Source organism: Thermobia domestica, chromosome 3 (genome assembly GCF_964235325.1).
Source record: "Thermobia domestica chromosome 3, izTheDome1.hap1.1, whole genome shotgun sequence".
Classification (NCBI taxonomy): domain Eukaryota; kingdom Metazoa; phylum Arthropoda; class Insecta; order Zygentoma; family Lepismatidae; genus Thermobia; species Thermobia domestica.
The window spans coordinates 331205497-331218221 of record NC_137456.1 but is presented as its reverse complement, the minus strand read 5'-3'; the positions used below and the strand labels follow the sequence as shown (position 1 = coordinate 331218221).

The 12725-nt window shown below is 34.5% G+C and overlaps 1 protein-coding gene across 2 annotated transcripts in view; it reads left to right on the top strand.

Annotated features, from left to right (window-relative positions):
* The first annotated feature begins 2659 nt into the window (after positions 1-2659).
* Positions 2660-12725, top strand: part of LOC145681214 (uncharacterized) — a 53350-nt gene continuing 43284 nt past the window's right edge. The window contains exons 1-2 of one of the 2 annotated variants that reach the window (XM_081752749.1): positions 2660-3904; positions 10574-11117. In XM_081752749.1, the coding sequence (XP_081608875.1) occupies positions 10681-11117 (437 nt within the window). In that variant the 5' untranslated portion in view covers positions 2660-3904; positions 10574-10680. Of the gene's footprint in view, positions 3909-10573; positions 11118-12725 lie in introns of both variants that reach the window. The other variant, XM_081752748.1, reaches the window with a different exon arrangement.

Sequence of the window (12725 nt, the reverse complement as noted above, 5' to 3'; positions counted from 1 at the left end):
ACGGTCAAAACCCCCACACTCAAGAAATGTCAAAACGCCCACACAATCGGTCATAACCCCCACACAAATGGACAAAACAGCCACACATAGCAACGGTCATAATCCCCACATAAATGGACAAAACTCCCACAAAATCGGACAAATCCCTCCCTACTTTGAAATGATCGTCATTTCACGTCTTTGTTGCGACTCTTTATGACGCCCAAGAAGAATAGTTGCAACATCAGTTTAAGTGGAATAAAATATGTTATTAAAAAATACAAGGGCAATACATGAGTTTGGGGTTTTTGTCAATTTGTGTGGCAGTTGTGACTATTTCTGCATGTGGCAGTTTTGTCCATTTGTGTGTGGGCTTTGTCCATTTATGTGGGGATTGTGACCGTTGCTATGTGTGGCTGTTTTGTCCATTTGTGTGGGAGTTATGACCGTTGGAGGTTATGACCGACTACCAGTGTGGGGGTTTTTGTTGTGGGGGTTATGACCGTTCGTGTATTTGGGAGATTTGTCCATTTGTGTGGGGGTTATGACCGAACGTGTGGGCGTTTTGACATTTCTTGAGTGTGGGGGTTTTGGCTGTGGGGGTTTTGACCGTTCGTGCGTTTGGGAGATTTGTCCATTTGTGTGGGGGCTATGACCGTTTGTGTGGGCGTTTTGACATTTCTTGAGTGTGGGGGTTTTGACCGGTTCCCGTAAAATTGCATTCGAAAGTGGGACAAGGGCAGATCGTATTCGTATCTCAGACGAGGCATGGAATGGGACGAATATGAAAATAAGGTTGCTGTAATAGATTTTCACAAGGTTGGTAGAAGTGAAAATAAGATTTTCGAAACACATTTTTCATTTTTTTAAATAAGACTTTGTAATTTTTAAAATCAAGATTTGGCAATGTCAAGTTTCATCCTTCCCCCAATCTTGTAATGCTCGCTACACCGCTGATGGTATCTCTTTCTTATACCGATCGGAAAGTGGCATTGTATGCCTTTTCTGTGACACACAATTTACTGCGATTTATATTTGATAGTTTGATGACAAACGTTTTAACAAGGTATTATAAATACTGCCATAAACATTGGTACTAAATTAATTTGTAAGTACATTATATTTTTATATTTTCTTCCTCGTGTTTTATAAAACATTTTTTTATTATATGGAAAATTTGGTGAAAAAGTTATTCAATTTTTCAGTGGATTTCATTCGCTTTTTTAAAATGCTACTTGGTGTAAAACATTAAGGAAGATATAGCTGTTAACAAAATAATTAGGTTTGCTTACTCACGAATAATAAAAAAATATTTTGTTAGGAAATCTGAAAGAAATTAAGTGCAATTTCAAAGAAAATCAATCTTATGTAGATAGGCTCTGTGTACAAAGGCTTAAACTGAAATAGTTACGCACAATATTTGGTCCGGGAAAATAGTTCTGGGTTAAATATAATAAAAAATTTCTGGAATATAATTTATGGAGAAAAAGTAAAATAATAATAATAATAATAATAATAATAATAATAATAATAATAATAGTAGTAGTAATAATAGTAATGAGGTTAAAGAGCAGTGGGACTCTAAAACAGTAGCTGTACACACGTTTTTTTGGGCTTGGCCCCCCTTCAAAAACGACGGGCCCCTCCTACATAACCTGCTGGCTACACCCTGGGTTTCCCGATAGTAATAAGAAATATTCATGAAAAATAAAGAACATGCACCTTGTGCACAGTCGTTTTGACGTGCAATTAGAGCAATATTAAAGCGTTCGACTATCATATGTTGCCTGCAATAGTCAGATCTTTAGTATGACTCAAATCATATGTCAAAACGACTCTGCATAAGGCCCCATCAGGTTAGAAAGCTAATCATGTAACACTAATTAATGCTGAGACTCATTTCGTACTAGTTTAAAAAAAAATCAGTGTACACCAGGAGCGGATCCAGGACCGACTTCTGGGGGTGCGGTGGGTCGTCGTACTGCTACTTTTAAGGACTCCAAACTATGGGATAGGTTATATATATATATATATATATATATATATATATATATATATATATATATATATATATATATATATACATATCATAAGAAAGTTTCCCCTTCTGGGGGAGGCGATCGCTCCCTGGATCCGCCCCTGGTGTATACTAACGCAAAACACACACAAGAAAAGCAAAATGTCAATGTAACTACTATTCCGATTATAGCAAGATTATCTTTGCCTTACGGAAACCGTTAATGAAAGTGCCCCTGTATTTAGAGAAAAAATGTCTATGACACTGAAAAAATTATACGGTGAAACTGAAGTTTAAAAAGAGCATGATATTGATGAAAATATGCTTTTATTTTAGGCGCCTTAAATGTTATTATTGCAGATTATAGCATGATTAGAATTGCTTTTACGCAAGCCATTATTATAGGTCGCCACTGTCTTTTGAGAGAATCTTCTATTGACATTGAAAAATTTAAACGGCGATTGAAGTTTAAATAGAGAATGGTATTGGTGGATACATGTTTTCATTTTAGGCGACGTAACTGTTATTATTACTATTATGCAGATTATCGCAAGATTAGCGTGGACTTGGCGCAAAACATTTCTGAATTTCAACATTGTCTTTATGGTCCTCTATCGGAACCGAATAATTTACATGGTACAAGCACCTTGGGTCTAGTGACCTTGCAGTTCGTGCGTGGCCTTTACGGGGAGTGCATCGTCTTTGTGTGTTCTGTGAGGACGAGAGTTGAGTGGGCTTTCTATACATATACATTACGCTTACACTCTTTTCTCCATTTACACGTTCATACATTCCCTTATTTTTTCAAGACTCTTTCCTCTTCATTTTACACTCCGACATTTCTCTACCTTTTGCCCTGTCTGTATCAACCTTCAGCCCTCATTATCTGTTCGAACTTCTCTCCTGATTTGACTTTTTCCCGATTGTGACATTACTTTTTATTTTCACGTATGTTTTACTTTATCATTACGGTAATAGTATACAACAGTGCCTCATGATCTGTGCGCGTGGATACTTCCTACTGTTGCACTACGTATAAAAATGATTTTATTACATTTAGAAGTAGTAAGAAGCATCCACGTGCACGTGACATGCGATATGTGTTTCAAATCCCCCACATATACTCATACACTACGTACAAGGGCACATTATTATTCTTCGCATACCATAAAACACAACGAAACGCAACGCAAACCGACGTACATTTTATTTTATATTACTCAGTAATTAAATGAAAGTCGCATTTTTACCTCATTTTCAAGTTCCTATATCCTCAATGAATAATCCTTGAAAGACTGCACTTCGTGAGTCCTCGCTAAATGATGAGGCACTCTCGTATACTATATCCCTTATTACTTTGTACATGTCATATACCTTTGTACTCTTCTTATTACTTTTTATCATTTTTCTGCTAATACAATCCTTACATTTTACACGTTTAATTACCTTTGTAACTTGACGATAAATCTTTTCAAGACAGTGGCAACGTTCTTTTGCACCACTTATGTGACGTTTCTATAAACAAACAAACTTGTAACCTTGTTAATACTTTCTCCCGGGTAAATGGATAGCCGTTGAGCTACATGACTTCCTAATCTAAGCTAACCTTTTCCGTAATTTACCCTTGCACTTACCTTTCTTACTACACCCCATGCTCAAAGCGTCGCTGCTGGAACAAAAGAAGGGGAGCGTCTCCTCCCCCAGAAGTGGAAGTGGAAGTGGATAGGCGTCTTCTTTAAGTTACTCAACCTAATTTGTTTATAACTTTTGTAAATATGATATGTTTATATTATCAGTAGTAATGGCAAGTTAGAATATCCATGTACATATAAAATTTAACTGTTAACCGTGAAAAAGTATATGGACTTACTATATCATTTCTTCTATATATTGAGATCATAATGCACTGTAGGTAAATATATATTTATGCGTGCTATCTAAATATAATAAAACTAATAAATAACATAGTCATAATATACAGTTTAAGGAATCCTCTAGAAATAACAGTAATAAATATACTGTGATAGAAAAAAAAAACATTTAAGTTTGAAAGCATAATATAGTAAAATAATGCCATTTTCTTTGTGATTGTACATAAATTACAGCAATATTCCCAATTTGGGGAATCATTCCGGGAATTTGGCCATCACTAGTTGAAGAAGGTACGTGACATCTTCTCGTAGGGAGTGTTATTATGCGCACAATTTAGTTTTAATTTGAAAAATTCTCCGGGTTAACTTTACAATGTCCGGTCGACCTTGTATGCTCAAGGGGAAAAATAACACACTAATAATTTTATGAAAATGGACCAAGACTTCCTTAAACTAAAGCTACCCGTACCTTAGTTGACTCTGTCTTATTCTACTCGGTCCATGTTCCGTTAAGGGGGTCCAAAACTACACTAGACTCCATTGAGTTAACCTAACCTAATGGAACCTAATATAACGTTATATTATGTAATCAAATGAAGATCAATAGAAAGAAGTGGTGTCAAAGACACTGGATAGGCGTCTTTCCCTATTTTTTGCAATTTACACGAAATTTGCAATTTCTCCATTTTTTCGTATTGATTTTCTTTGTCTTTAAGAAATTGTGCACTATATTTTCCTGCTTCACTGAACATCTAAAGAGATATTCCGATAAGCGCTTTTCCGTATGCTCCTTCTTCTTCCCAAATGTAGGAACCTTAACTTTATTAAGCTGTGTCTCTGTACAAATTAAGCAATTCATTCTCCTTTCTTACGTATGATCGTACGAAGTTTGGTATTGAAATGTCACAAGAAACATACGATGCTCCCTTCTGGGTTGACACTCACATTTTCACACTTACACTACTTATTTTCCCCCCATAATTTCCAGTTCTTCCGCCTCCCTTCACAACATACAACCGACAAACTACTTACATTTTTATCTCACACTTGCAGCATATATTCTTTCCATTACAATCCTAACATCTTCTCCCTACTGTAAATCCTGTGGTTTTTACTAGTTTTGGACCCCCTTAACGGAACATGGACCGCTGAAACAACTAAATTCTTTCACGACTTGCGTTTAAATACTGCGTCCAATAAAAAGATCTTGTATGCAAAATACACAAACGAACCTGTGCAAAGTGGTTACCAAACAGTACGTTTGTTATGTAACAAAATTGGGCAGTGCGAATCTGGTGGAGCCGCGGCTCAGTTCGCTTCTGCGTCCGTAAGAGCAGGGGCATCAGCGACTTTGCATTTGCTTGTAAGCGATAATAGTGGAAAAACGAAACAAAGGCGTTCCCATAACTTTTTTTTTTTTTTTTTTTTTTTTTTTTTGTAGTTGATAGAGGCTGGGATTGTAGAATCGAAAGAAGAGTTATAATTTCGCTAATTTCAATGAGCACTGTGTTAGATTAGTTTCTAAACCTTTTGCCTTTTTCGACCTAGATACCTTTTATATTAAACAATTAAGGTATCTTAAACTTGATATCTATTTATTTATTTATTTATTTATTTATTGGACAAATTCCAGATACAGCATTATTGTGCCATTTTACACAGGGTAATGTCAACAAGCGGGAAAAAAAGAAAAGGAATTAAGAAAATAAACAACAATAACATCAATAGCCAGCACGCGTTTTATTGCTCTTTCAAACACTGGGTAGCTCGAAAAAATGTCCACCTCACTTGTTAGATTATTATAATAGTTGGGTTCTCGGTGAAAAAGGGACCTCTGTATAATTGTATAAGATCACGCAGCTCATTGTCGAACCAGACCGAAAACTTATTCGATTTGGATGTGTTTACAGACAAAATTCTTTATACTTGAGTGGACAATAGATGTGAATTGTTATATGTTACATGCTACATATGGAAAAGTTATGTAAAATAGAGGACTCCAAAGTTAGGCATTTCCTCTTTATTTTCGTGTACCACATTTTGCATTGGAAGAATATAGCAATATTAAAGAGTGCACTACGTATTGGATGAAATTCGTGAAATAATTTCCCTGGTACGATATATAGATGCATCCATTAACGGTAAGTTTTGAAAAGTTCAGTATTCATCACCTGAGAATTTTGTGTTATTAAAATAAATATATGATGCTCTGATCTCTTTTACTGTTGTAAGTAGAGAAACGTAGTTAACACAATTCGAAAATTTGGAACTCTAGTGCTCCAAATATATGAAACTTTTAACGAAAAATTGTTTACTTGGTAGATCGTTTATTAAAACTTTTTTTAAAAAAGTTTATTCCAACATTCTGTGCTCTGAGCAGAGAGCCATGTGTCTGCCGAGCCTTTAAATTCCGCGCGCGTATATACAGTAAGTGGAAGTTTGGTAACGCTGAACGGACCACCTCGTGCTGTTTTGTCGCGTTAAGGAAGCTCGCAGCGCGGAGTCTACGTTTCGCAACATCGTAAAATAATAGCAATGGATGTACAATCTCAACGTAACTCGCAAATAAAATGGTGAAATAACACATCCAAGAATCTTTTAATATGATCACTTCATTCGCCTTTTCCACTTGCTGACTTATCGCTGCAGCTAACTCCCAATTCACGTATTAAAATGGCGCCACTTGTATCTTAAGATCTATCAGTATACATATTTTTGAGCTTACGAACATTTTAGAGGGAAAAAAGAAATGGAGTCTTAGCAGTGACGTGTTCACTTAAGTTGTGCTGCAATCAATTTTGGCGAATGTAGCAGAGAACCATAGGTCTTTTGTTTTCTATCGTTGAACGAAAACAATATGTAAAGTGTAGGTGACGAAAGCTGTTTTTGCGTCTTATGGTGTATTGTAAATTAGAAAGCACTGACTGTTTTCAACACCTCCCTACGGTTTGTAGGCGTCAAAAATGTACGCACACACTCACATCCTGTGTTGATTGCAATGAGACGGGCGAACTTAAATTTATATTTTCTTGAGGATATCTCATGCCACCATTCAAAAAGAAAATTAGGCATATTCCTTCTACGAGCATCAATATTACAGAAAGAAGAGCCAAATTTTGAATGGTGGTAAAATTGCAGAAGTAATGAATAACTCCGATCCAGATGTGAGTTAAATAGTAATGACTAATGATTTTTTTGCTCAGCGGCTTATCCGGGAGTGAACAAGATAGTAACTCTCAAGGGAACGTGACGTTGCGCCGAGAAAGGAAAAAAAACGAGTCGTTCATATATGAAGGCGTATTCTGATGTAGCTTCGAGGGATAAAATTCAGGTAAACGCAAAATCCCTCTTTAGATGTACCCTGGGTATTCTCTGTACAGAGTATTTCCCATGTAAAGTGTGTCAGCTGATTTTACGGATTAATTTGTATAGTAGAAAAAGAAACGAATCGCTACACAAAAGAGCGTATTAAGAAATATGAAGCTTACTGAAAAAAAAATCTTGTTTCGTAAGTGAAAGCATTTTACTACAATTGAAAACAAGAAAACTTTTACACTAATTATTCACATGTGCCTTGTACGGAAGCCAGATATACGAAGGGTTTACAGATCAACTACGGAAGAGCTGTTAGTGTGTCTGTCAAATGGTGAAAGAAGCCGTTTATTTTGCTGTTTGATTTACGACTTTTCTGACAGTGTGTACAGGAAAAGATCAGGAAGGCTGGTAGAAATCGGCCATTACCGACACAGTTTCCTTAGCATCCGCAAGTCCTAATAGAGTAGGACAAAAAAGATGAAAAATGCGTAGAATCCGCACGATGAAAGAAAGTTTGAAGAAATAACGTTTGTTGTTTAGGACCTTACGTCGGAAAGTGCTTTCAAATGTACGGTAGTAAACAGATATACTCGGAGTTCTAGATCCGAAAACAAGTTTCCTGTGACGTGCAAACTCAGCATTACATATTAACAAAGATTGTATCATACTGCGTCGAGTAAAAAAAATGACAAAAATAAAAAAAAAAAAAAAAAATTCGAGGACCATCACTTCCAATACAAACTAAATAGATAGTTCGTTTCTCTAATTATCAATAATTCGTACGTTTACTATATATCCTATTAACTTCGAAGAAATTGGTTTAAAGTCTGTTGATATATAAAATTTTAAAATTTCCTGTAAAAAGTGCCGAACAGGAAAATTTATACCACCTGTCGGGCTGAGAGTGCTAAATACACTCCAGGAAAATGTAGCAACGTTTCAGTCCGTATAAACTGCGAAAGCGATGGAGCAGAGCAGTAAAACTTGTATATTTCTTATTGTTTAGCTTTAAAACAAATCCAACAGTTGGTTTCAAGGTGATATTTTAAGAACTCTCTAAAAGTTTTTTTTTTTCATATTGATAATACACTGCAGCAGTTAAGACATGATGATATCACGTGATTTCATTTCCGATATATAGCCCTATAAACAATAATTTACCAAATTATTCAATAAAAGAACCACTATTTTATTAATTTTATTTTTTCTAACTTCTCAATTCAAAGAAATGTTTTATATCTTAAGTATTGAAAATATAACATTTCAACAATTCTAACGAGTTCCGACAATGTAATATAAGTTTTGAGTGATGATCAGGGCAGCACAGCGAATTCAAGAAGTATCTTGATATGACTATTAGTAACTAAATTACGATCTTGGGTATAATCCAAGATTGCTAACTTGTGCAAGTACCAAGAAAACCATAAAATAAATTTTGATTTGGAATACATTCTTATACGTTATCGCAGTCTCCATATGTTCGGACACTCCTTATATATACGTGATTAAACCTCAGATTGTTAATATAAGTTTCTCCGTGGCAAAGTGATTATCGTACGCGCCTTTGGTGTGGTGGAGCTGGGTTCGATTCCCGGCGGAAGCTCATGTACGGATTCCACTTAATCAGTGGGTCCACGTCTCATATAGCATCGATGCTGAAAGGGACGTTAGACTCAAAATCAACTAAAGTATTAGTATCATTCAAGTAACTGTAGAGTTTTGAGCTCAGATGACCTTGAGAGTGAAAGAAATACTGTGGTAACACTGGTATCCCTAGTTGATTTCTATTGAAAAGTCCTTCGAGGCGATTTCGTGGCTCCATTCACTGTTGAAGGAGAAGTAACGGTTTAGGAGGAAATTGTCTGACTACTATTATATTAAGTACCAAAATGAGCATATAACTCAAACCAGTATTTATAAAAGATGAGGAAAAAAACAATATACAGTTGTTTGTTTCATGATAGCAAAACTACCTTTTTCCTGCATCCAAAAAGTTAGATATCTGTTTCAATCTTAAGAAAGCTATTAATGTGATCAGGCATTTAATTCAGTAAAGCAAATTCGTTTTGATTTTTTTTAAGTAATAAGGTAACATAGTTCCTTTATCATCTTATCTCTCTTTAATTTTGAGAACAAATGCAAGTTGTAGTTAGTATATATGCCGATAAGTGTTCGATGTTACGATCTTGTGATACTGATTTTGATATTTTGAATTTCGAAAAACTGAATTATATCAAAAATAAAAATTAACATATTGCTTTATAAAATGCTTCAATTCAATAAAATATACCGTATAGCTATGCCCTTAGTACTTCTTTTCTTTCGTTAATTTAAGTTATTTATATTCTAGACGATAATAACATTAATTGGGTATATGTCCCATTACATCTTTATTTTATAGCTCTCAAGATGCTCTTTAGATAAGCCTATGCGCTTTCTACGCGAAAGATCGGTTCATTTGTAGTAACAACCTATGCTGTTGGATTCAACATTAACCAGTAGGTTCATGTTTCATATAACATTACTACTAAAATGATGCTAAACACCAATACAACCAATTATCCTTGAAATACATTAAGCTACGATATTGGCAAAAAATCCACTTACAATTTAATTTTCGAAACCGAAAATACCAAAAAAAAAAAAAATGAAAGAATACCTAATTAGAGCACGAAGTAACGGCGCAAAAATGAGTTTAATTAGAAATTGCTAGACCTACATGTATTTGATTAAAGATGAAAGACTGGAGACAACAAGTAGATCTGTCTTTAAGATATTATAATACGTCTTGAAAATTTTAACAATTTTTAACTAAAAAAATGTATAACATTACTTTTCATATTTTATTTAAGAAATATAAGTTAGGAATGTAGCAGGGTTTCCTGTCCTTGGGCAACACTGATCGTACGTTGAGAATTCGTTAATTTAAAAAAATAAAAAGAATACAAAAGTCGTACTAGTAAAAATATACTTATCTCTAGCAGAAATATAATAATAAACATGAAAAGTAATTTAGATCTATAATATTGTTGCATAGAAACCATTTATTAGTTATACATAGTTTTTGTTATATAGAGTTATATAGAGTTATGAGGAAAATAGATACTTTAGCAAGAGTGAAAATAAAGAAAAAATCTCATATTCATCAGGATTTCGATATTTCGTTATGGTTTTGTATTTCCGGGATTTAGATCTACCTTTATTTTGTTATGAGTAGTAAAAATTTCGAAAATTTTAAATTATAGGTTCCAGTAACTTTTATATCCGTAGTCTGATAACAATGTATTCCATCTACTAACCCAATTTGACCTGAAGGTGCGTTTAGCTTTGTGTTTCCTAGTTTTGTCATAAATTTTGTTAAACCGAATAATATTTTTCTTATTCTTTTCAGATTTGCTTTTTTCCTTTCATTTAAATGCTGAAGGTTTTAAATCTCAAAATTGAACAGTTTTTGGAATAGCTTCTTATTATCTCAACTTTCTTTGTAATAAAATTAAAATGAAGACAGAAAACTTTCCTATTAAAGTTGAAGTGAAAACAGAAAACGATGTATTTGAAGAATGTGATTATAAAGTATGTACTGGTAACATTGACGATTATAAAGATCCTCTTGCAATACATTTGGATTGTAAGGATCGAGAAAGTACAGCGGAAGGAGAAAATATCGCTCCAGAAAGTAATGAGGATGAAACAATATCAAGCTCGAAATTAACTTCTAAAGCAATATGTTTGATCAAGCGTTTATCAACAGTTGAAATACCTGTAAATTCCAACAGTTCTGAGAGTAACATCAAGCCAAATTCATCCGATTTAACAAAGAATAGAGAAGAGTCAAGCAGTCAAATGTCTTCCAATATTGGAGATAAGCACGATCATGAAGAGGACGTTCGAAAAAATGATAAGCAAGTCGCAGGTGTCAATGCATGTTCCCTCAGGTACGTTTAAATGCGTTCATTTAATCTGACTTAGTTCTGTATAAATATTTCTTTTCAACTTGCAATACTTCGTTAAATATTCTGTTTTTCCTTTAGTTTGAACTGGGTAAGTGGAATTGCAAACAAAAGAACGCAACCTAATGTTTCGCTTTGTAAGAGATGAGACAGTTCAACAGGAAATTAAGTATCAAAACGTCCCGGTAAATTGTTGTGTACCTCATCCTAATATTGAGCTTCGAGTATTAGGATTGAATACTAACGTAATTCTGAGGAATGCCAAGATAAATTCTTTTATAAGTGGGTGCTCTTATGTAAGACGATCGCTTATTAATACATTAGACAATATGTAAACCACTGTCAAATCTTAAACTATTTAATAGCTTCCTGAACCAGTATGTGGAATAGGAAGTATGTTTGTTTTGTTGACCCAAAATTCGGTTATGCGTCTATTATTATGTGGAACAGTACCTCACTTGTTTATCTGTAATATTCCCTCTCACTCCAAATATTTTCAATACATGGCACAGATGCTCATATTGTTTTATATTCGTTTATTTTTTGATCTGAAACTAACATTATTTCATATAAATGTTAGTAAATAAGAATGCCAAATACGGATCTTCTGATGAAATAATCTTTTTTATCTTACGAGACCCTTTCATTTATGGGGATTCTTCTAATATTGATGTATGTCCTACTACGAACGATCTCCTAATTACCAACCAGAAATTCAGCTTCTATATGTAGTTTATTTTAAGATATGGCTTAACCTTATGACGCCAACTTGGGGTCTTTGCGGACCCGAGGCTTCATTATATTAGTATACTTTCTGTTTGTTTCGTTATCTTAACCACCACTCAGGACATCTCTTTTTAAGATGTTATCAATTCGCTCATAACAATTTACTTGTGCTCTTTCGTATGTAAAAATTATAAGGATATTTAAGAATCAAAACGTGTTTAGCGCACCTGGGGTCTGTACGGATCCCATGGTTTTCCATGTTTCCATATGCGCTGACAGATAATTACAGCTTGCAAATTGGTATTTCGTAACAATGACAACCTAAATAACAGTAAATATTTATTCCACTGACGAGTTGTGTTGTTTTAATAATTGTCAGAAGATGTCAGCATGAGCTTTGTGTTTTTATTCCATTACAATTTGATACCGTACTGAATGTTACTATACACATATTTTCGAAACAAATTCCCTTTAACAAAAAGTTTACTTCCTGTACAATATTTGTGAGGAAATTGTTCAATTTCATATGTATTCAAAAGTTACCGCTGTATATTTCTACTCAAATGTATAGAAAACGATGCGTTTCAAATCAATATTAGATTAAGAAAGTTCTGTTATTTAGTTGCAGTATCTCTTCCTGAACTGCCTAAAGAATGCGTTCTGCGGACGTTAGAAGTAAAAGTAACTGATAGCGAGACAACTGAGGTTGAATCGGACGATAGTCATTACATGTATGAATGTGAAGTGTCTGGGGAAGGGAAAGAACATCAAACTACTGGTAGCCCCAATGAACGCGATGCGGACCTTTTTTCCTGATTATTACCTTCGGCAGCGTTGTAGCCGAATTTTAGGATGTGAACAGAGCAC